Source organism: Balaenoptera ricei, chromosome 20 (assembly GCF_028023285.1).
Source record: "Balaenoptera ricei isolate mBalRic1 chromosome 20, mBalRic1.hap2, whole genome shotgun sequence".
NCBI classification, from domain to species: domain Eukaryota; kingdom Metazoa; phylum Chordata; class Mammalia; order Artiodactyla; family Balaenopteridae; genus Balaenoptera; species Balaenoptera ricei.
This window is the reverse complement of record NC_082658.1, coordinates 47029850-47053825: the sequence shown is the minus strand read 5'-3', so window position 1 is coordinate 47053825 and position 23976 is coordinate 47029850. Positions and strand designations below refer to the sequence as shown.

The window sequence follows — 23976 nt, the reverse complement described above, 5'->3', positions numbered from 1 at the left end:
AAGGAGCTGCCAAAGATGCTGGCCTCAGCAGAAGCACAGATCTGCTCCGGGCACAGGTGGACGCCCTTCAGGTCCAGACCCACAAGCCCTTGGAGGGGGAGCCAGGCAGCTTGTCCCAGCCTCTGGGAGCAGCCACTGTCAACAGGCCCAGGAGGTAGATGTGGGTGGAGGCGCACCGGGAGAGGTGAGCAGATTCCCCGGCCCCCACCCATGTCTGCAGCCTTCAGTTTTCACTGGGGACCCCGAGAATCGAAGCCACTTGCTCTAAACGGGGCAAGAGGGCAAGGAGATACCAGACTACAATCCTGAGAGGCAATGCCAGCCAGGAGCGCTTGGGGGGAGCATCCTACTTCCTTCTCCACGACCTACTCACTGTAAAATCGGGGCTCTGAGGTAGGGTTTCTCGAGAAGCAGACTCGGAAATGGAGGTCTGCCTGCAGGGAGGCAGGTCGGGGCAGTTGGGCTCTGCATGAGGCGGCTGCAACAGAGGCCCCAGCCAGACCCGTGGGGAACTCGGGAACTCTGGAGCTGAACCATCGGAATTGTCCCAGATGGAGGCAAGGGGCCAGCCTCTGTAGCACATCTTTGGATGGGCGGCGGTACCCTGAGAGAGGACGCTCCCTTCGGCTGAAGGCAATTCCTGGGGAGGAACCAGACTATACGCCATCAGCAGCCATCACTCGTGACCACTGGGATGCGGGAGTGAGCTCTGCGGGGGGGGGGGTGGGCAACACAGCCTTTTTGATGCATCTCAACCTTCGAAAATGGTTCCCTTAAGAAGAATTTCGCCTAAACCAGATCATTCCAATGATTTCAGAATGAAATGACACGTAAACTCACAGGGGAAAAGCACTTGTCTGTTATTTTTATGTCACTCATAACTGAGCTGATAGGATCTAACGTTCTCTTTCCTGGTTTTAGATTATTTTTAAGAACCCATCATTTCACTTCAAAGAACCCATCAACGAGCTGCTCTGTGAACTTTTCCATTTATCCCTCATCATTCTCAAGCTCCTAGTTCACACATTTGAAAAAAAAAAAACTATTTCTTGATCTGTAGGCTCAAGCCACATCATCTGAGCAGATATTTGTATTAAGTTGGGGACAAGGTCTGGGTAACCAAATGGTTAAAACTTTACAGTGGGCGTAAAAATAAAACATGAGAAATTTTTGTCACATTTAAAAGTACATGAAAATCCAACTAAAACATTTTTATATTTGTAACATGATTTCCCCTCCCCCATACATGAGAAATGCATGTTTACTGAAAAAAAAAAAAAAAGATGGGAAAGAAAAGAAAAGCACCAGGAAGAAATTAGGTTAATTATTATCCCACTATTCAGAGGGAAGCCACCCACCATTAACAAGCATGTGCACAGCCTTCTCTTTCCTTCACGTATTTCATTCTTAATAATTAATTTGAGTCATATTGTTTAGTAACCTGTTTTTTTCTGTTAATGGTATATTGTGAACGCTTTTTCAAGCAGTTATTCCTCACAGCAAGTTTTCGGTGTTATTAAAGGCCAACAGATCTAACTAAATGTACTCTGGTTTCACTTACACAATATCCCGAGATTGTATGTTTAGGATGATGGATGTTTTAAGTTATTTGTAATTCTTCATCAGTATATATAATGTTGCAATTAACATCCTTGGGGCCAAATTCTTTTAAAATCCTCATTGGTCCTTAACCCCAAATCCCTGTGCCTACACTCACAGAACTTTACTGAACTTGCATCTGAGGAACCTAAATAACAGGTTCCTTGTGCCTGCAGCCTAGAGCAACCAGCCCAGAAGGAAGTGCCCGGCCCCTCTCGGCCTCAGCAACCCAGAGAGAGAGATGAGCCTTCTCTTTGCTGGTGTATGGCAGCAGGACCTCCTCCTGCAAACCCAGGAGGGGCTGAGGGGCCACACCACCCCAGGCCAGTGTCTCCCCGCCTGCTACCCACATGTACCCTGAGGCACCTGCGTACACAAATGAATCCTGGCTTTCCCCAGGTTTCCTTGGCATCCCATCTGACTTTTGACCTGCTTTATAGCCAAGTAGCATTAACGCAGCTCTGACTCAAAAAATTAGTTTTGTAGATTACAGATTTCCCAAGCTTCTGTTATCTTTTCCGCCTTTGCAGATAGTCTTTACTCCCACATCAGAGTTGTTCTTCTTTATCATCATCACCATCAGTGATATTTACACTTTCAACTATGCAGTTGACCTGTATTGTCACACTGAACCCTCAAAACCATTCTGAGAGAAATTACTGACCCCATTTGACAGACAAGAAAACTGAGGTTCAACATAAGGAATTCAATCAATGCACACAGGCAGCACTCAGGATCCAAACCAAATCAGCTTTGGCGATAAAATCTACAGTTTGGATGAGGCAGGAGGCTGAAGGTAAACCCTCACATGGGTGAGTTAGGGTGGGACGGGGTACACCAGCCGTGCAAATGCTCGTGGCCTCAGTGCATCATGCTGCCGGTTACCAGGGAGCCAGTCAGGAGGATGGTGGCCACACAGGCCCCAACCACGTGGACAGCAAAGCATGAGGCTGATCCAAGATTGAGGGGCCCCAGGACATAGGTAGTATCATGTATACCAAGTGCAGCGTGCTTTCATTGGCTAACACAAGCTGCATATGTGCTATGAACTTACATTATAATCTCTATTAGTTTGGTCCATGAGACATAGCATTAGAGTTGAAAGGGATCTCAGAGGAAATCAGCCAGTCCAAGTCCCTCAGTCGCACACATGAAGAAACTGAGTCTCAAGGATGCTAGATCACAAAGCCAGTAATGGCAGACCCAGGTCTCCAGCCTCCCAGCTCAGTGGTCCAAGATGTAACTCACAGCAGCACATTGAACACAAAATGTGTGAGAATTCCATTAAAGACCTCAAAAGAAAATATCTAGTTTAAGAAAAAACCTACTTGGATTTTAAACAAAACTGAGGGTCTAATCTACAGGACTTTGGTCAAGGATTCAGTCCAATACCTCTGGTATATTTGACCAAAATAAAACAAAACAAAAAAGCCAAGAGATATTATGTCCGCAACAACAGCTAAAGAGGTGATGAAAACTGTTTCAAAGCTTGTTTTGTTTTGTAAATCGACATCAGAGGATTAATACAAATGTAATCACAGAAGCCTGGGGCACACCCAGCATTAACCTGGTAGACACAAAAGAAGAACACACACACACACACACACACACACACACACACACACACACACTAAGAGATGATTCGAGTCCTTGACTGGTGGTACAACGACTCCAATTTTCCAAAACTGGAAAATTACTCAAAGGATCCTACTGGGCTCTGATGGCCGAACTGCACTGGGCTTTGGCAGTTTTCTTTATAACTTACTTTGTTCTTTCTTTCATTCATTTGAATACTATGATTCCAGTCTACTTTATTTAGGTATTAGGATACATCAGTGAATAAAGCAGATAAAAGTCCCTACTCTTCTGGAACTTTCGTTCTAGACAGGGGAGACAGCAATCAACAGGTAAAACCACACAGTGTGTGTGGATGGGGAAAATGAAATTGGGCAGGGGACAGACAGATGGGAGGGTGGTCAGAGAAGACCTCACTCACTCGGGGGGGGGGGGGCGGGGGGAAGCGTGCCCTATGGGCAACTGAGGAAGAGCATTCCAAGAGGGACAAAGGCTGCAGGGCAACGCTGGATGTGCCTGGCGTGTTCAAGGAACACAAAGGAGGCCAATGGGGCTGGGGCAGAGAGAGCGATGGGAGGAAGGATAGAAACCAGGACCTTGACTTTGGCTTTTACACCAAGTAGAAGTGGACAGTCTCTGGAGGGGTCTCAGCAGAGGGCTGACAAGAGCTGACTTAAACATCTTTTAAAGGAATCTTTTATCATTAAATCTTTCCCTGAACTTCACACCAAGGTCTTATTTATGTTGAGACCTACCCGCACACAGGTGCACACGTGTGCACGCACGCACACACACACACACACACACACACACACACACACGCACACCAAGGAAGGCAAAGAGGCTCCCAGTCTCTGGATGCCTCTCCGCGACACCCTCCAAGCCTGCCTGCACGGCCAGTGTCCTACAGAGAATGTCGCCGGACCCTGATGCTCCCAGCGGCACAGCTCACCCCAAACGCCGGCAGTTGCCCCACATCAGGCGGCCGGCTGCGCCGTGCGGCTGCCCCCTCCGTCGCACAGTGACCCTCACACCCCGACGGCGCGGGGCTCTCACCGCACCTGCGCTTGCAGAGGCCTCGGAAACCAGGGTTGCCATTCTCTCCTGGGCTTGCAGCTCACGTCCCCCTGAAGCCCTTCCTCCTTCCGAGCGGAACCCAGCAGGAGAAGCCCCAGCAGAGGCCTGGGGCGACCCCCTTTGCAGGGAAGCCCGAGGGCGTTTGTGAGGGAAAGGAGGGGGTCTGAACAGGGAAAGCCGGGTGAGGACCAGCGCGGCTCAGAGCAGCCATCTCTGTCACCTGCACTCAGAGAGACCCGTTCCGACCTCGCCACACCTGCCTCAGGAGGGGCGGAGACAGAGCACAGAGAGGTGGGTGGATCGGGCAGAGAGAAACCAGCCATCCACTCATCCTGTCCCCATGGATGCAGGCTCTGGGGAACTCAGGCCAGTGTGAGGGGCCCTTGCCCTCCAGGATGGGGGAGGGACGTCTGCTGAGCGCCTGCGGTACCCCGCGTCTTAGGGCATTGATCTCAATCTCGTCACCCTGGGAATGACCCCATAATGTTCTCATCTCCCACGTTAGGAAATGGCTCCCTGAAGGCGAGGGGACCCGTCCAGGGTCACAGAGTGACAACACAGCCGGGACTCGGGTGTGGCTCTCCCAAGACTCTCCCGCCCCCCCATGCACCTAATCTCCCTGGAGAGATAACCCCCACCCACGCTACCAGCAGAACCCCATGACGGGGCGGAGAAGGGCGGGGAGGTTGGTGGCCTTCGGTCTGGAACCTGAAGCCACAGAGAAGGGTAAGAACCCAAACCCCCAGCTGAGGGGCTCTCCTTACTCTCATGCATGACAATAACATAAGAGCAGGCAACAACGATGGCTCGCTTTTATCAAGCACTTACTGTGGGCAAAGCTCCGCTCCACGCACTTTACGTGACGATTCATTTAATCCTCGCAGCAGCCCTCACAGGGTCTTCTGATTGTCCCCACGGAACAGGTGGGGACACTGACACCCAGAAAAGCAAAATAACTCGCCCACAGTTAGAAACAGTCCGTGGCACAGGCATGATCCAAACCCAGGCTGTCTGACCCCAGAGGCCATATTCCTATCTCCTGCACTAGACGGCCTTTTCCATTGATTCACATTATTTCTCTAGGAATGTTGTGAGGTTAATTTAGCGCCGATCACAATACACCCTCATTAATTCCTCAGCACTTACTCTGTGCCAAGCACTGTATGAGGTCCCGAAGCTTCTGGAAAAAGAGGTCACGCAGTCTTTGTCCTTAAAGAGACAGGAAATCCTTCCTTTAAAGCAAAAGCGCGCTAGTCACCCTTCTTGCAGAACCGGAGGCTGTCCCAGAGCATTTGGTGTGGCAAGCGGAGGGGCTGGCTAGCAGAGAGGTGAGGGCATTCCGGGAGGGATGGGCGGGGAGGGGGAGGGGGAGGCAGAGGGGTGTCCTGGTGGCCTTTCTCTTTATATATAAATTTATTTATTTATTTATTTATCTTTGGCTGTGTTGGGTCTTCGTTGCTGCGCGTGGGCTTTCTCTGGTTGCGGCAAGCAGGGGCTACTCTTCGTTGCGGTGCGCGGGCTTCTCATTGCGGTGGCTTCTCTTGTTGCGGAGCACGGGCTCTAGGCACGCGGGCTTCAGTAGTTGTGGCTCACGGGCTCTAGGCGCACGGGCTTCAGTAGTTGTGGCGCACAGGCTTAGTTGATCCGCGGTATGTGGGATCTTCCCACGGGACCAGGGACTGAACCCGTGTTCTCCGCACTGGCAGGCGGATTCTTAACCACTGCGCTGGTGGCATTTTTCACTGCGTAGTCAGATTTGGCCCTTCTCCCCAGATGAGTGTGCGGTGACACAGAAAACGCCAAGGCCTGGGCTCTGTAACCAGCTAGACCTCTGAACTCATGGGTGTGACCTCAGGAGGCTCACACACCTCTACTCACCTCTCTGGGCCTCAGTTCCCCCCATGCAGCAGAGGTGAGACCTACACCAACCCTGGGGGCCCTGCAAGGACTGGTGGATACGGCATGCTCGGTGCTGTCTGAGAGCCCAGAACAGTGCTCAGTAAATGTTTGCTCCGGTCACAAATGTCCCCCTCACCACCACCATGATCCTCCAGACACCCAGAGGACTTTTCTCAGTGGGCGGGCGGTGAGGTCGTCAGTGGTTGTCAACATCGCCACCCGGGTCTCTCTGAGCCATCCACCGGCTTCCTGGGCAGCTTCACGGGCCGTGTTTGTGCTGAGTGTGTGGCACCCAGAAGATAAAGCCCACAGCTGGGGTTCTCCTTTCTGGGATGGTCCCTCACCCAGAGGGCCTCGCAGCCAGGACTGGGTGCTCCCTCGAAGGCTGGATCTCGACTTGGGATCAAGTCAGGCAGCCAAGATGTGGGGAGCCCTCCGGGTACCAGGCAGGCTCTGCTCCCACAAGGACTGCTTGCTAGAAATAGCACTTCTTCCCTCAGGAGGCATGGCAGCTCTGGAAACTTCTCTACTTCTCAGCCAACTCCAACACTAGCTGCACAAAGGCCCTGGGGGAGAAGCTGCAGGACCGAGTCTCATTTTTATTCCAGAAGGTGTGAGTTTTGCATCACAGCACGTGGCTAGCTTTTTTGATCCTGACCGCTGAGAAGGGAGGGGGCCGAGCCATCAGACTGTGACCTTGGGGACAGGGGTCTCTGGTATATGAGCACCAGCTCAGTGCCTCCAGTGTGGCAGGCACTCGTGGTTGAGAATCCGCCTGCCAATGCAGGGGACACGGGTTCGAGGCCTGGTCCGGGAAGATCCCACATGCCGTGGAGCAACTAAGCCCGTGAGCCACAACTACTGAGCCTGCGTCCTAGGGCCCATGCTCTGCAACAAGAGAAGCCACCTCAACGAGAAGCCCGCGCACCACAACGAAGAGTAACCCCGCTCTCCGAAACTAGAGAAAGCCTGCGCACAGCAACGAAGACCCAACGCGGCCAAAAATAAAATAAAATAAAATAAATAAATAAATAAATATTTTTTTAAAAAAGAGAAAATAATAACGATAATAATGGAATTTTTCCAAAAACAGTTCCACACACACACAACTCTTTTCTCTTCTAGTTTTTTCCATCTGCAGACATAGTTTTACATATTTACATAACTACAAAGGCTGCATTTGTAGTTCTGCACTCTTTATGTTTTCACTTAACGTAATATAAATATGGTCATGCTTCTACCCAGTCTTCATAACTAATGGCTGTGATTGCCTTAAGAAAGCTCCCTTGAAGGATGGACTGACTCCAGGAGTAGCTGTCGTCCTGGGGTTACAAATGAGCAAGGTAATACCAGGAGGTACAGGCGTGATCCACCACCACGGCTGCGCAGCAAATGCTGTGAAATGAATGACAGCAGCTCGCCTGCGTGATGACGTCCTTAATGGGTGGCAGGGCCACAGGGGGCCCCAGCCAGGGCCCTGCCACCCGCCCATGTGGTCAGAAGCAGTGCACCTTCAGTAAGTCAGCGACAGGGCTTTTGGTAGCAGGTGAGCGAGTAGCAACCCCCGAATGCCATTTTTTAATAAGAAATGAGAGTTGAGTTTCAAAATCCCTTTGGATTCTACTGGATGGAGGCTGGGCCCGTTGAGGAGCCCACATGTAGCCCTGGTACCTTTCACAACCTTCTGTTCTCATCATCCCCCCCCTTTCCCTGTTGCTCCTAGATGCCTGGCTCAAGGTCACCTGAGGGCTGCACCGCTTAGGTGTTTCACCCGGGGCACCTCTCGGCCTCACCCGGCCCCAGCACCGCAGGCAACTCCCTCCACCTCTGCACTTTCTGGACCTCAGTTTCCAAAACTCTTCCCCAAATACATCCCCAGGGAGTCCCTCTCACCCTGCTGAGATCTTTACTCAAACATTACCTTTTCTGCAAAGCCATCCTGACCCCTCATTTAAAATCAAACCACTCCTCGCCTTGGTCCTCTTCCTGCTTTCATTTGTTTTTTTAAATTATTTATTTATTTATTTATTTTTGGCTGTGTTGGGTCTTCGTTTCTGTGCGAGGGCTTTCTCTAGTTGTGGCAAGTGGGGGCCACTCTTCATCACGGTGCGCGGGCCTTTCACTATCATGGCCTCTCTTGTTGCGGAGCACAGGCTCCAGACGCGCAGGCTCAGTAATTGTGGCTCACGGGCCTAGTTGCTCCGCGGCATGTGGGATCTTCTCAGACCAGGGCTTGAACCCGGGTCCCCTGCATTGGCAGGCAGATTCTCAACCACTGCGCCACCAGGGAAGCCCCCTGCTTTCATTTTTTTTTCCATAGCACATTCACCATTTAACAAACAATATATTTCACTCATTGACTTATTGTCTGAACGTCTCCTCCTAACACCAAAACCCAAGTTCCACAGAGCTGACATTTTTGTCAATTTTGTTCAGTTACTTCCCCGTTTAGAAGAGTGGCCACCCCACAGTGGGTGTCCAACTCAGAGTGGATGCTAATTAAATACGTGTTGAAAAAACAAAAACAGTAATATAATATATAAAAAGATTTTTACTCTGTGCCAGGCATTGTGCCTTATATGGCTCATCTCACTTACTATGAGCAATTCTATTATAATCTCCATTTTACAGATGAGAAAACTGTTGCTCAGACAGGTCAAGCAATTTGCCCAAAGACACACAAGCTTAGCCAGGAAGGGAGCAGAGTTTGAACTCAGGTCATCAAGCACCAGAACCTGTCCCCTCACCTACTACTACCAGGTACTGCTCAACCACCTGGCCTTTCCTCCAAATAGAAGCAGCCCATGAACCAGCAGAGCTTTCTAGAATAAGGCCAAGCGCCCATCCTGTGATCGAAATGGGGAAGAGAAGACAGGAGCGGCGAGCCCAGACAGTGGACCCCAGTAGGCCGCTTCAGCTCCATTTCCCCAGGGGAACAGCGTGTCTGACTGCCTCGTCTGGCAGCCACAGGGTGACTGGGGCCAGTTTGCTGTGACAAGCGGGATTGGGACTTTGACAAGACGGGTGCTAAGAAAACAAATCCTGCCAGGCCAGGAAACTGCTTAAAGCAAACAGGTCCAGAGAGGAAGTTTAGTTTTAGCCGTTAGATGCCCGAGACAAGGTCTGGTCATTTGAGGCCACCGAAGTCTTTTTCTGAGAATAGTCAGAAGCCCCCTCCAGCTCAGGGGCCACAAAAGGTGGGGGAGGGTACAAATGAACTGGTGCCAATGAGCCAGTTTCCATTAATCACATGGCAACTCACAGCCCACATGGCAGTCTGCACACAGGTATTGCGAGTAACGATGTCTTCAGCTTTTGGTTTCTTTTCTTTTCTTTTCTTTTCTTTTTTTTTTTAGAACTACTTCCTAAAACTCTCAAAATTGTCAAAGATGCAGCTGCAAGAGTGGCCCAGCGCTCTGTCTCAAATGCTCACCTCTCCTCATAAACCACCAGGCCAACCACAACAGAAAAGGTTTCCAGTCCCCCAAAAAGACAAGTTTCCATTCACTGATGGATTCTTCCTTGCTCTGTTCAGTCCCCTCGGCCAGGATGAGTCACGGCCACCAGGGGGAATCTCCCCAGGGACCCGTCACCTTCTTTCTCCTAAGATTTGCCAACATTTAAAAGACAACCGTGCCTGCACGTCCTGGCCCTCAGGCCCCAGTGCTGCCCAGTGCTAACAACTACGTTATCCTTTCTAACCAGAGCGCTTCAAAACAGAAGCCAAGTTCTCTGAGATGGAATCGCGAAGAGCCTTCGCTCTGAACCTGCCTCCCCCTCCTCCCCACCCAGGATGCTTTTCTCTCCATCTTCCTCCTCATTCAGGAGCGTCCACCTCTGCAAATGGTCACCTGCTAATCTGGACTCTGACGCTGTGGTCATCTCATCCTCTTTACAACTTTGAGGTAATCCCGTCCAAATGGCATGCACATGGAGAGATTTTCAGACCCTTTTCCACATAGCATTATTTCTTCCAAAATGCTGAGCGTTACCAAAGCTGACCTCTCTCTGCTCCAGACAAGACCCAAGGTCAAGCGGGTTTCTGAGGGGATGCAATGAAATGAACACAAGTGTCAAATCAGACGATTCTAGATCTGAACCCCAGCTCCACAGATTACTGTGACCTTGGGCCTTACTTCCCCAGCCAGAGTGGGCTAATAAGGTTGCCATTACCGAGGAGCCAACTGAGAAATCTCCTATAAAAATTGGGCGAGTCTATCTCATATTTGCCGTGACTGGGAGAGGAGGGCGTGGGGAGCCCGAGTTATTATATTCCTAGGATCCAGCCTTCCCTCCCCATCTGGCCACAAGTTCACATGCAAGAAGCCCAAGGAGCAGGTTGAGCCTGGTTAAAGTTGGCCCCAATTCAATGGCATCAGAGCACCTGTCCTCATGAGTCACCTCCAAACAAAATGGCAGCCAACGTCTTCCACCAGGTCCATTTCCTGGAACTGCCACATGGTCACAGCTCACTAGGTGTATAGGCTGTCCCAAAGTTTGGGAACCCCCTCTCTTTGCCCCACCCTAAGAGAAGAAAATGATGACAAGCACAAAGTCCCCAAGTCTACATTTCCAACGAGAGTCACAAATCAGTCCCCCCTTCAGGGAAGATTGGGGCAGGGCAGAGCAGCATGGTAAACAGGGGCTTTCCCACGTCTATTTCGCAGGCTCAGTTTCCCATAAGGGGTGCCTAGATACTCATACCTGATATCGGCAGCCCCACTTCTGAGCTGGCAACCTCAGTTCTTGGGGCCCCTTCCTTGGCAGGCTGAGACTGCCAGACCTAACAGCAGACAACTGAGTTTCAGCTGCCACGGTGAAGGCTGGCAGCGCAGAGCACAGCTTGGTTCAAATCAAGAAATATTTCCCGAGTCCCCGCACATCTCAGGATGCAGAGATGAGCCCGCCGGGCGGCACAGTGGGCCTCCATTCACACCTCACTGGCGCCTTCCATGAGTTCACTCATCTACAAACGCCCCCGCTGAGCTGACTTTCTCATTCACTCTCATATCCCACAACAGTGCCTGGCACATAACTGGGGGGTGCAACAACTATTTGTTGAATTAGTGCATTAATTCTTGAGGCCCAACTTGAGGGACATAGCCCCAGGCAACCTCCCTGAGGCCATGGCGGACCACAGCCCTCATGGACCACCACTTCCCACTGTGTTGCAGGCATACTGGCCTCCTTTCTGGTCCTTGAACACAACAAGTTCATTTCTGCCTCAGGGCTCTTGTACATGCTGGTCCCTCTGCCTGGAATATTCTTCACCCGGGTTTTCACAAGGCTACTACTGCCCTCTCATCTTTTAAGACTCAGCTCAAACCTTCTCTCGGAAGGAAGCTTTCCTGACGACCCAATCTAAAGCAGCAGCCTTCTCCCCACCCCATCACTAACCCACTTGCAGTGTTCTTTTGCTCAGGCCACTTTTCTCTATCTATTGGCTGGTTTTTTATCCTTCTCTTTCCATTAAAGGAACCGCTCTGTCTTCTTCACTGCTCTTTTCCCAGTACTTAAAACCAGGCACACAGTACATGCTCAATAAACAGTCAATAAATGAATGGGCAGAAGATAGAAATAAATAGCAAATTCAAGATGGGGAATGATTTGCACACTTTAAATGTCTTACAATTTTATTTGGCAATTATAACTCAATAAAGATGTTTTTTTTAAAAAAGGAAGATGGGAAATGATTTAATAAGGCCCCCCAAAAAAGGCCAGGTAGGAGAGGAAAGGCACAGAGACCAAAAAGGATTACAAAGAAAAAAATGAGCTAGTCAACCAGGAGTACAAATTTTAAGAGAGCTATCATTCAAAAAACAGAAAATGGAGGATAGTTTTGCAACTCCCATCACAAAAAATATCCATGCTCTTTGACCCCGTAATTCCATTCCTGGGAATTATCCCAAGGAAATGAATTCAGAATAGGAACAAAAATAAAGAGGTGCCTGTACAAAGATGATTCCAGTCACATTGTTTATAACAGCAAAAATCTGGAAACAACCGAAATGTCCAATAACAGGGGAAATGTTTTGGCAAATGACAGCATACCCACTGGATGAGATATCATGCAGCGGTTAAAAGGGCCAAAAGGAAGATAACAGAGAAACATGGACAAGTGTTCTAGAATAATACTAAGTGAAAGGAGGTTAAAAAAAGTACTGAATCCCTTCTAAGTACCATCCAGCACACTTTCTGTATCTCAGTAACTCCTACAAGAGTCTAAAATAAACCTATTCTTATCCCCTTTTAACGAACAAGAAAACTGAGGTTCAGAGAGCTAAGGAACTTGCCCCAGGTCACAGAGCTAGCAAGGAATAGAGTCAGGAGGTGACTGTGACCTTCTCCCCCCAGAACCCAGGTACACCCTGAAGTCCTGATGCAGCCCTCAATGTCCTACTAAGTGCCCAAGACCATCCTTTCCCATAATGACATCATGACTGTGTTTGAGAGGCCGAATTCAAAGATCTGAAGCAGCTGGCCAAAAGCAACATGCTGAGAAACACTTGGGAGAATACAGCCCAAACAAAACAAAATGAAACAAACAGAAAGCAACAAAGAAAACCGTGCCTGCTGGGGGCAAGAGACCACAGAAGAAAGAAATGTTAAGAGTGGCAGGCAAGACCAGGCTTCAGGAGGACGGAGCAGAACCGTGAGAAGAACCATGAAGGGCAAGGAAGCCCCTTCGTGGGTACTGGACCTCATTTTTAGGCCAGAATCGCAGAGATGAGGGTTTGCCAGGAGCTCCTTGGAGACAGGGTCTGCCTGTGCTCGCCGACTCTCCTCCCAGGGCGCACACACAGTGGCGCTTGGTAAATGTTAGCTGAAATACACTCATCTCATGACGTGTGGATAAAGCAACGAGGAAAAGTAGAAGAAGAGGCGCTTCCCTGGTGGTACAGTGGTTAAGAATCCGCCTGCCAATGCAGGGGACACGGGTTCGAGCCCTGGTCCAGGAAGATCCCACACGCCGTGGAGCAACTAAGCCAGTGCGCCACAACTACTGAGCCTGCGCTCTAGAGCCCATGAGCCACAACTACTGAGCCTGCATGCCACAACTACTGAAGCCCACGCACCTACAGCCTGTGCTCCACAGCAAAGAGTAGCTCCCGCTCGCCACAGCTAGAGAAAGCCCGCTCGCAGCAACGAAGACCCAACACAGCCAAAAATAAACAATTATAAATAAATTTATATTAAAAAAAAAAGAAAGAAAAGTAGAAGAGGAGATACTAGAATTTGGAGAAGAGTGGCCTGGAGGTCAGGACTGTCGCAGTGTGACTCTGTAGGGTCGGTCTCAGGCGGGGCTGTGGGAATAAGCAAGGCCGTGGACATTCCCTGACTCTGCCACGTGAGAACAGCTTTCGGTGCAGCGGGAGCGTCAGCTTACAGAACCAGATGACCTTCCTGTAATGTGTGGGCTGCCAGAAGCCACAGTAAGCTTCAGGGGAATTTTTTTTTTTTTAGTTTTTAATCTTTTTAATTTATTTTAATTTATTTTTGGCTGCGTTGGGTCTTCGTTGCTGCGCACGGGCTTTCTCTCTAGTTGCGGCGAGCGGGGGCTACTCTTCGTTGCAGTGCGCGGGCTTCTCACTGCGGTGGCTTCTCTTGTTGCAGAGCACGGGCTCTAGGTGCACGGGCTTCAGCAGTTGCGGCTCGTGGGTTCTAGAGCACAGGCTTAGTAGTTGTGGCTCAACAATGTACGTGTTTGAACGTTTCCATAATAAAGTTTTTTTTAAAGTTGAAAACTCAGACGCAGGCATTTCACCTAAGAATCACCAAGGGTCTGACCCAGGCTTTGGGGCTTGCCCTCTGGAGCCAGACAAAAGCCACGGGTCTTTAAAAAAAATTATTCTGTGCAAACAGATTTTCTAGGTGGATGAGGAGTTTGTAAATGCAAGTCAGGCCATGCCAGTGGGTAATTAAAATGGTCTGGGCTCAAGTCACAGCTTAGTCTCTCCTTGGCTGTATGACTCTGGGCAAGTCAACCTCTCTGCACCCTCAGTTTCTTCACCTGTAAAATGGGAATAACAGTAGAACCTTCTTCACAAGGTCGTTGCAAGGAGTAAATGTCACATAAAACTCCTAAGAAGGGGGCCAGGCACGGAGTAAGCTCTCGAGAAAGGTCAGGTATTGCGACACATCTACTTAATAACATGTATAGATATTCATTTTGAAAACCACACATCCATTTGATCAGTTACCTGGGGAAAATGAAAAGGGGTGGACCCAGCCCCTACTTCTGAGCCCTCGGGCAGCAGTGTGGGAGCCGCGTGTCTGTCTAGTGCACCCGGAGTGGTCCCAGCCAGCCCAGGCCTCCACTGGCCAAGGAGCTAGAGAGAGCTCCTCCTTTCAAAAGCCAGCACCAGAAACAGGAAGCTGCTTCCTTTCCTTTCCATTCTGAGCCAGTATTTCCTTTTTTGTTTCAAAAAGCATTCCTCGTCTGCAGCCCAGCCCTTCCCCTGCCCTCAGCAGCCCCAGCCTCAAACACACCCACAGACATTTGCATTTCTCCTGGATTGTTTGCTGCCCACCATGGGGTCAGGAGGTTCCTGGCAGACCCTGAGTGAGTGTGCCCTTGGCACCGGGCTAACTGGCCAGTGGGGCCAGGAAGAGGTAGCACGCGAGGACCCCAGACATATAAACCTCTCTGGGTACGTCTGCCTCATCTTGTTGGGAGGATTAAGTGAAATCTGTCTCTAAGTGGGTAGTGTGGTACCCAGAACACAATCTGTCTCCCTTTGGAAAGTACCTCCCTTGACAAAAGGCAACTTTGCACAGCTAGATAAGTGTATGGGGTCACTAGCCTCTCCTCAACCTACCCGATTTTAACTGGAACCTCAAATGGAACCTCAGTATCATAAAAACAACAGTAGTTGAAACTACACCTACCATTTCTTGTCTCTTCCCCGTTCATGTTTTCCCAACTATGTTCAGAGGAGAGAAGATGCCCCGGACAAGTAAGTTTGGGAATCCTTGCTACAGGACTTCTCAGAGCCTTTAAAACACTAATCTTCATCTTCAGGAATCACCAGGAGGGAAATAGCTGATTCAGCTACCTGAAGCTTTCTTTCACAAGAGCATCTCACAGAATACAGTATAAGAAAGGTTGCATTAAGCCCTTTCAAGGGTCCCAGACTGGGAGGGGGGAATCGTGCCCCATGCATGAGAACACTCAGGTCACTTTTTAAATACGACGTGTAACTTTCTTTTTCTGGCCAGCAAAACTCTGCGTACCATGAATGAAGCTGGTTCTGCTAATCCATAACAAAACCCAACCCAAGTGAATGGGCTCAACTGGGACTCAATACCTCCAGGTGCCTTGTCAAAGAAAAGCTCCACCACTCTATAAGCAGCTTATCTCATCAGCTTTGCAGAAAGCAAAACCCTCATGATCAATATATTGCAGATTCATGTCTACAGTTTATGCTGTATGAAAAGTTATTTTTCCTAACCATGGCTGATCTATTCCACATAATGCATTATGTTTTCTCCCTTGGCCCTGTTTTAAATTTTAAGCACAACTCTTAATTCATTCTTGCAATTATTCTGAAGGCGGAAAAATGAAAGGGGGGAGAAAAACGGCAAGCAAACAGGATGACCTCAGCTCCATTATTTTCAAAGGCAATCCACCCAGTTAAAACACACAGTTTCCCACCAAGGCCAGGATGACAGAGAAATACAGATATATATAAATATATAGGTTTTGTATGTGGTGGCAGTTTGAATTAAAACTTCTTCAATGCAGATGAGAAACAATCGTTAACTGGGAATAAATGACAAAGCATTTTTGGTCCCAACATCTGTCCCCAGGGTATGGTTCTGCATCCCCACCTGGGGTCTGGAACAGGGGAGAATGTCATATGGACACAAAGGCAATGGATTAAAAGGCTGTATCTTCTGGAAGCAAAATGGTAAACACTGTATAATGTATCATGGTATTGAATGTAAAATCTGCACAAATTTAGGACATAAACCCAACACTTATAGGAGAAAATGTTCACCCACCCAAGTCCCAGAGGATCTTTCACTGGAAGGATGAGAAGCCCTTGAAAGTACGGTCAGGTCAGGTTCAAAGACTCGGACAGGCCACCTGGGCTGAGCCAGCCCACTGGGCAAGCTGGCTTTCAAAAAAGGCCCCACCCACTGGACACCCCAGACTACTCCCCAAGAATCTCTCCAGTCCCCAGGGTCCCTAAGACACTGAGATGGGGCTGGGAAAACAAATCCATTTGCTTCCTCCTGCAGAAAATGCCTTGAGGCTGAGGACCCCCTCCCCCTTCCCCCAACATAGCAGGGTGGGATAGCAGGCTGCTGTTTTGCCGTTGGTCAAGGTGGTATAATGTCTCACTCCAGGGCGTGCGCTCTCAGGTCTGACTCCCCACTCAGTGCTCCTTTATAAGCACCTGTCTCTCCTCCACTCTTTGTTTTGTTCAGGTTAATAACCTAATATGTGTTCCTGGCAAGTCACTTCCCCTTTGGGCGCTGTTTCCTCACCTGCAGATGAGAGGGCTGGACCAGATGAGAATTCCAAGACCTTAGTAGCCCACTTACCTTAGGAACCCATGACTCTATTAAATCAACCCCAAAGCCAAGGCACCCCAAATAGTGCTCTGATCAATATTTGTGGCTGGTGAGGAAACCGAGCTTACAGTTCACTGAGATGCCTTTCATGACCCTCAAGTGATGAAAACTTCACCATATGGCTGTGCACTGCCCAGAGGTGACCAGTCCCTGGACACAGAGCCCTGACATCCAGCCCCCGCTTTGCTGCATGGGAGCAAGGAAAGATCCCTTTTCTAAATGGTCAGTCCACGGCCCCCCCTTGCTACGGGTAACCACAAAACTAGAATCCGTAATCCTTGACCCAGAACCCAGAACCTCAGCCACAGGGCCCACGTCCTGTCTCCTGTTCACACTCCTCGCCCTCAAGGTGGACACAGATCCAATGGCAAAGGGGTAAACGCATGAAGGCTGCCATTTTGTGAATCCTGGCACTCCTGCTGGGGAGCGGGGTGGGGGAAACATATCAGGCCCTAAAGATTTCAAAGAATAGGGCTGCCGTTAAATGTGTTAATACACTTTGACCCAGCAAATTCCACTTCTAGGAACGCACTCATGCACTCACTGCAGCAAGGTTTATAACAGCAAGACATGGAAACAGCCTGAATGGCTGACAAGTGGGGACAGGTTCAATGAATTTATGATACGACCACACGATGCAGCCACGACCAGTGATGGTGCATATCTGTGGGTACTGGTGCAGACAGAAGACATTTACAAGGCAATGAGCACGGTGAGCTCCACGAATACATTCGTGTACTTTTTTTTTTTTTTTTTTTTTTTAACTTGGCTATGCCGGGCCTTAGCTGCGGCATGCAGGCTCTTTAGTTGCAGCACGCATGTGGGATCTAGTTCCCTGACCAGGGATGGAACCTGGTTCCCCTGCATTGGGAGTATGGAGTCTTATCCACTAGACCACCACGGAAGTCCCCATCCGTCTACATTTGTATGCAAATGCAGAGGATAAAAACACTAGAAGAATTTATATAGCCAAATGTTAACAAGAATTAACTCTGAGAGGTGGCATTATGGGTGGTTTTTATTCTTTTATTCAACTGAATTTTCTTTTTAATAGTGAGCACATATCATTATGTGTATTTTAAAATATTTTAATACAACTGGAAAGTTAAAGAATGTAGTGCTTACCAGAGGAATTACGCATAGAGGATAAGGCAGGTATCCATTAAAACAATTATGAGTAAGATGATCTCTAGGCAGCTTCTCATTTCTCAGAATGAGACCAACCCAGAGCGATTGCATCACGGTTCGCTGACAGGGACGCATCTTTGAGGACGTGCTGGCCTGCACTTTAGGGAAGCGGCCCCCAGCCCGAGCGCAGAGGCTGCACAGCCTGGCGTGGCCACCAGAAGGCCCGGTCACCTGGAACTGAGCCACCAAGTGGCCCTGGGCCAGCCCTTTTTGTTACCGGCCACTTCCTTGGGCTCAGCCGTCACAACCCTGACCAGAAACCGTCCCCTCCACTATGGTTTCTAGAAGCTGTTGCGAAGTTCAGAACATGAGTACCGAAGACCGGTCAACCCAGGTTCCACCACCTACTAACTCAGTCTCTCAGTCCCTCTGAGCCGCAACGTCCTTATCCGCAGAATGGGGAGAAAACCTCACAGGGTTCACGTGAGCGTTAAATGGGGAACATATGCCAAAAGCCTAGCACAGAACAGGTGACCGAGAGCGTTTCTCTTTCCACGTCTGCCCTCACTATGCTCGAAGGGCCTTCCCATGACCCCGAATGTACCTCTACGCAGCTTTCCCTTTGAACTGAACGTAGAAAAAGATTCCAATCAGCCTTTTCTGAAAGGATGTCCTTTTTAAAAAGCATAGCTGAGAGAGACTTGGCCACAGGCATTGTTACTTCCCACCACCAGCACAACCACTGCAGACACGGCCACCAAGGACCAGGGCCTTTGCAGTCCCTCTCGGGACCACAGCGGCCAGGCAGGTCCAGAACACTTGCGGTGGGGAATGCGGCTTTCCTGGATTTTGAGCTAACCTGGCGGGGAAGGAGGCATTCCCTTCACTGTCCCCAGGCAGCAAACCAGAGGCCTCCTGGCACTCAGGCTAACCTGGGCTGCAGATCTGATAAGGCCTCCCTCCAGCGCCCCGCAGGCCTCCCCAGTCTTGGGAACTACAGGTCCCTCTCCAGACTGCCTCCGAGGATCGCCGGTGGCAAGTTTCACCAGGAAAAAAATTGCCAAGGCGAAAGCAGACACCAAGGGAAACAGTGCCCCAGCTCTGGCTCCCTCCGGGGACAGCTGGAGTGAAAGCCTCCAGCAGGAGGTTAAAACTACGGGGTAGAGCAAAAGCAGAGAAAAGCCCCACTCCGAGGCAGGGGCTGGGTGGGGAGAGGGAACCCAGGCTTCACTCTCATTTCTGCCAGGGGCGTGTGATGTGGGACAAGTCGCCACCAAGACTCTGGGAATATTTCCCAGAAAAGCAGGAGTTGGACTGGACAACCATCCGGTATTATTCCCAATTCCAAACTGCTCTCAGCAGGCCATGGTACTGGAGTCACTACTGTTCGCCTGCCTGCCTCCCCCATTAGACTGAAAGCATCCTACCTGCCTCAGAATCCTTGCCAGGGGGGTGGTAGTGGGCAGTTCATCAGGCAAATCAGTAATAACTGCAGGTTTGTTGAGGGAATGCACGTCCATGCACGCCCCAAGTACTTGCTCTGTGAAGACTCACGGCACCCCTCTCCTTTCCCAGCACTTCCACCATCCAGGTGCTCCGAGGGGCAGGGGCGGGGACCACAGGCAGAGCTCAGGCCCTCCACACCACGGGGTTCTGACCTCTGCCACAGCAGAGCTGAGCGAAGGTCAAGGCCCTTTGGGGACTCCTTTCTCTAGGTCAGCTTGCTTAGGAGGGACTTTTCTCCATAAGAGCACCAGATGGGAAGACTCGGTGTGGCAAGGCCTGTCTCTGGAAAGTACCAGGAGGCTGGCAGGATAAGGCAAAGTTACAGTGCCCACAAAACGTGCATCTTCGTGAGGCACCACTAACTCCCCACTGCCCGGCACAGACTCAGCCCAAAGAGGATGCACAAATGAGGGAATGAACTGGCGTGGGGCTCCAGGCCCAGCTGTGAGGCCAGCCGGGGTATCCCTGTGTGAGCACATCTGGGGAACGAGAACATTCCACCTTGCCTCGGTGGAGTTCTCAGGGCCTGATGGAGATAGGGCAGCAGGTTCTGCTGGGATGGAGTGGCCTCCCAACTTCTGTTTACATATTCAGACTCTGGGTTCAGATTTTATCCCCCTCCGCTTCTCATGTCGAGAGAAAAAAATACACGTGTGATGAAGGTTGGCGGATTTCCAGGAAACCTTCGGAGACTGAGAAGGGTCCAGCACACTGACTGGCAGGTAGGAGGCAGACATTAAGCCCTGGCTCCTTCCACTCTTTTGGATCCAAGCTGGACCACTGCGTGGAGGAGGGAAGGGCAGCCGGACACGCTGACCCCCAGACTTCATCCGACCTACAATCAGGCACCAGCAGTGGGGCCGGAGGTCAGGGACTTCCCGAGGCACCTCACTGAGTGCTTACTCAATGAGGACCAGGGTGGGCTGGGGTTCCTCAGATTCTGTAAGTCTGGCGGGCTTGCGTAAGCCAAGCCCTCTGGTCAGCCCCTTCTTCAAAAGCCAGGAATCCAATGTTGCAAGTCCTGTCTCTGGGGGCCCTGGCCTGGAATGTGAGAGGAGCCTGCAGAACAGGAAAGAAAGCTAGAATGGACATCACCACTACCCTGCCTGACCTCAGCACAGGCTGCTGGGATTGTTTCCTGGCCTGTCTCACCCACCTCTAGGAAATAAGAGCAAGTTGTCAAAGTGCCTTCCCCTAAATGTGGCCTGTGGCATGAATGCATTGGACCCTCACTAGGAAAGTTCATGGGCAGAATCTCTTGGTAGAAAGCATGCGGACTTACAGACTCACGACAAGGTTGTGGGCTTAAGTAGTCTCATGCCCATTTTACAGATGGGGAAGCCTGAGATTCAGAAGTCATGGGACTTGACCAAGGTCAGACAGATAGAACCAGGGCCAGATTTCCAAGCCATGGGCTTTCTGCCTGCCACACTGCCCCAAAGGTCAGGATTCTTTGAGTAATAAACTTTCCCCCTATTTTATCAGTCTGGTAAATCTGGATTTTAGAACAATTCTTAATCATGGATATTCTTACACAGAGGTGTGTATAACAAACATTTGATTCAACCCAACTGAGGCCCCTTCACTAAACCACAGAATTTAGAGCCACGAGAGCCCGCAGAGACCCACTCCAACCCCCCTGTTCAAGTAAGGAGGCTGAGGCCTAGGGAACTAGATCCTGGGGTATAAAGTCCCATTCCCCCAAACAGCCCAGGTCCTGCGTTTTCAGGGAGTAGGGTGGACCTGAACCTACAGCATAGTGGAGAGGACAGGGAGCTGGGTACTTGTTCCCCTTCCCACTGCAAATCCCCTTTGGACCTTTGGATGGGTTTCTGGCTGCCAGAGCCGATCATCCAATAAAACACTCAGAAGGGAGGCCACCAAATAAACCAGGTCAGAGACCTAAATAAGGGGATGCTCTGTAGTGTCCTGATGCCACACCTTGGTAAAAATGAGAGACTTTGGAAGGCGGCGTACGGAGAAGGCAAGGCGCCATTTCCAGAGAAAGAGCCACACTTTTTCTCCTGGGTCCCATCTGCAAGCCAAGAGCACTTCAGAGCGACATGGGGACAATCCAAGAGAGGCCAACAGAGAACGTTCTCTCATCCCAACAACACAGCGGTCCAACAAGACACATGCTGCCGGACAACGAACCCTCCTCCCAGAACGAAGCCACACAGGCCCCCTATTGTGTCAGTTTAAAAACTGAACTTTGCTGGGCAAACACACCCGGCTGTGTTCAAGAAACCAGTTTCTCTAGCCACTTGGAAAACAGCAGCATGCATGCAGGAGGGACTGGGGCGGGGTGGGGGGGTTGCTGGTTGGTTTGTTTTTTAAGTAAAACCCTGGTCGAAACTGCTATAGCGACTGTAACAAAAATAATAATAGCCAGCACTGATTAGATGCTTCCCATGTCCCTGGTTTTGTAGCTTTTAAGAAAATAAAACTGAAGGACAGAAGTCACTCCCAAGGGGACTTCCCTGATGGCGCAGTGGCTAAGAATCCACCTGCCAGTGCAGGGGACATGGGTTCGAGACCTGGTCCAGGAAGATCCCACATCCCACATCCCGCAGAGTAACTAAGCCCGTGTGTCAGAACTACTGAGCCTGCGCTCTAGAGCCCGCGAGTCACAACTACTGAAGCCCGTGCGCCTAGAGCCCGTGCTCCCCAACAAGAGAAGCTACTGCAATGCGAAGCCCGAAGAGTAGCCCCCGCTCGCCACAACTAGAGAAAGCCCGCGCGCAGCAACGAGGACCCAACACAGCCAAAAGTAAATAAATTAATAAAAAAGAAGAAGTCACTCCCGAGCATTTTGGATCAAACAGGGATTCAGGCGTGTGGTGTGCACAGAGGACTGGGTCTTGTAATAACTGCCACAAATCATCCGCTGGCCCTACGATGGCTAGCAGAGGCAATCAGCAATAAGAGAGTGTGGAGGGTTTAGGATGAAGAGTTAAGGTTCTAATAAAACAAAACATCTCCAGATCTGCAGCAGGCCAGATGTGACAGTGCAAGGTGGAAAGAGGCAGAGCAGCTACTAAGTGGTGCCTGGAATTTCACAGTCTTCCCAGCCTCTGGACAAAAGCAAGTTGGGAATGCACTAGTTTCCCTCTATTATGTATGAGGGAGGGAGAGACTCCCCCTTCGGAGAACCCAACAACCCTTTCGGCTGATTCTTTCAAATCCTTTTAATACTGCACTTCCCAGCTATAATTTGAGACAGTAGGGCCCGCATATCTTATTTCTTCTTTACGTTGGAGGCTGTCTCCACCAGAAAACCCCTTAAATAATGTCATCTTCCCATCAAAGCCTTTGGTTCTCAGCACAATTGTTCCTAAACCAAAGTACAAAGGGGGGGGGGGGGCGAGGGGGTATCGGTGGGTAGAGCAGTGAAACGCTGTGGCAGTGCGAAAGAGAAGCACCCAACGTCTGAAAGGCAAAAATGCAGTTTCATCAAACACTGATAAGCGGCAGACAAGAACCTGGAGGAGAGCAAAGGAAGAGACAAGACAAAGTCTGGGGCGTGAGGGGAAGGCAGAGAACGACGGGCCTGCGCTCACACTTCAGGGGGACCTCCTCCCGCCCAGTCACCCCGGTCCACAGCTGCTGGGCTCAGTCACCCAGGGAAAAGTCCAGCACGTGACTCAGTGGGAGAATGAGTCCTGCAGCCCGGCGAGCTGGAAATGGGGTGGGGGCGGAGGGGGGGCGACAGGGCATGTCCGTACGCCGCTCATCCCGCCGGCGGGCTCCTCCAGCCTCCCTCCCAGGTCCCGCCCAAGGTGAGGGGCTGGTCCCGGGTCCTCCGGCCGACGCAAAGGAGGTGACCGGGCTCAAGGATGCAACTGGGGAAGGAGTGACCTGGAGCAGCGAGGGAGGCGCTGGGGCGCTTCCCGGGCCGCCGACCCCTGCCTCCTCAGACCCAGCGCGGGCCCCCGTTTCTCCGGCGCCGCGGCCCCTTACCTCCAGGGTCCGAATCTCCTGCTGGGTGAGGTCGTTGGACACGGCGCACTTGGTGCGCAGCCCGCGCAGGCTGCCGATGGAGATGTCGATGAGCTTCTGGAGCTGCCCGCACTGCTGCAGCGCCCGGCTGGCCGCGGCCCCGGCGCCCCCATCCGCGGCCGCCGCGGCCCCCCCGCCGCCGCCCTCCTTCTTCTCCCCCATCGCCGCCGCGCGCAGCGCCGCTCTATCCATGCCTCGGCATCGGGGCCGCGGGGTGGCCGAGGCGGGGAGCCCGGGGGCGCGGGCGCCTCGGAAGGGAAGCCCTGAGCCGGGAGGGCTGGCCGAGGAGCGCCCCTCGACGCTGCCGGAGCCAGGACGCGAGCCCGCCGGCCGCCGAGCCCGCCACTCCCTCCCGCCCAGCCGCGGCGCCAAAGCGAAAGCCGCGGCGACCCGACGGCTGAGGCTCCCGGAGCCTTTAAGTGGCAGCGGGGGCCGGGTCAGAGCAGCTGGGCATGCTGGGACTTGTAGTCCGCGCCGCGCACCTGCCGCCGCCCCCGCCCTAGGGGTCCCAGCCGGCGCCCGCGCCCCTAGGTCCCGGCCTTCCCTTCCGCTGTGGGCACAGGCCTTGCGGGAGCGCCCCGCCTCTGCGCCCCGGGAGTGGCTGCTTCGCGC

General features: G+C 51.2%; 1 protein-coding gene across 2 annotated transcripts in view; it reads right to left on the bottom strand.

Annotated features, from left to right (window-relative positions):
• Positions 1 to 23715, bottom strand: part of KSR1 (kinase suppressor of ras 1) — a 144937-nt gene extending 121222 nt beyond the window's left edge. For both annotated transcript variants that reach the window (XM_059908958.1, XM_059908959.1), the window contains exon 1: positions 23326 to 23715. In XM_059908958.1, coding sequence (XP_059764941.1) covers positions 23326 to 23556 — 231 coding nt within the window. In that variant the 5' untranslated portion in view covers positions 23557 to 23715. The remainder of the gene's footprint in view (positions 1 to 23325) is intronic.
• Between the last annotated feature and the right edge of the window lie 261 nt (positions 23716 to 23976).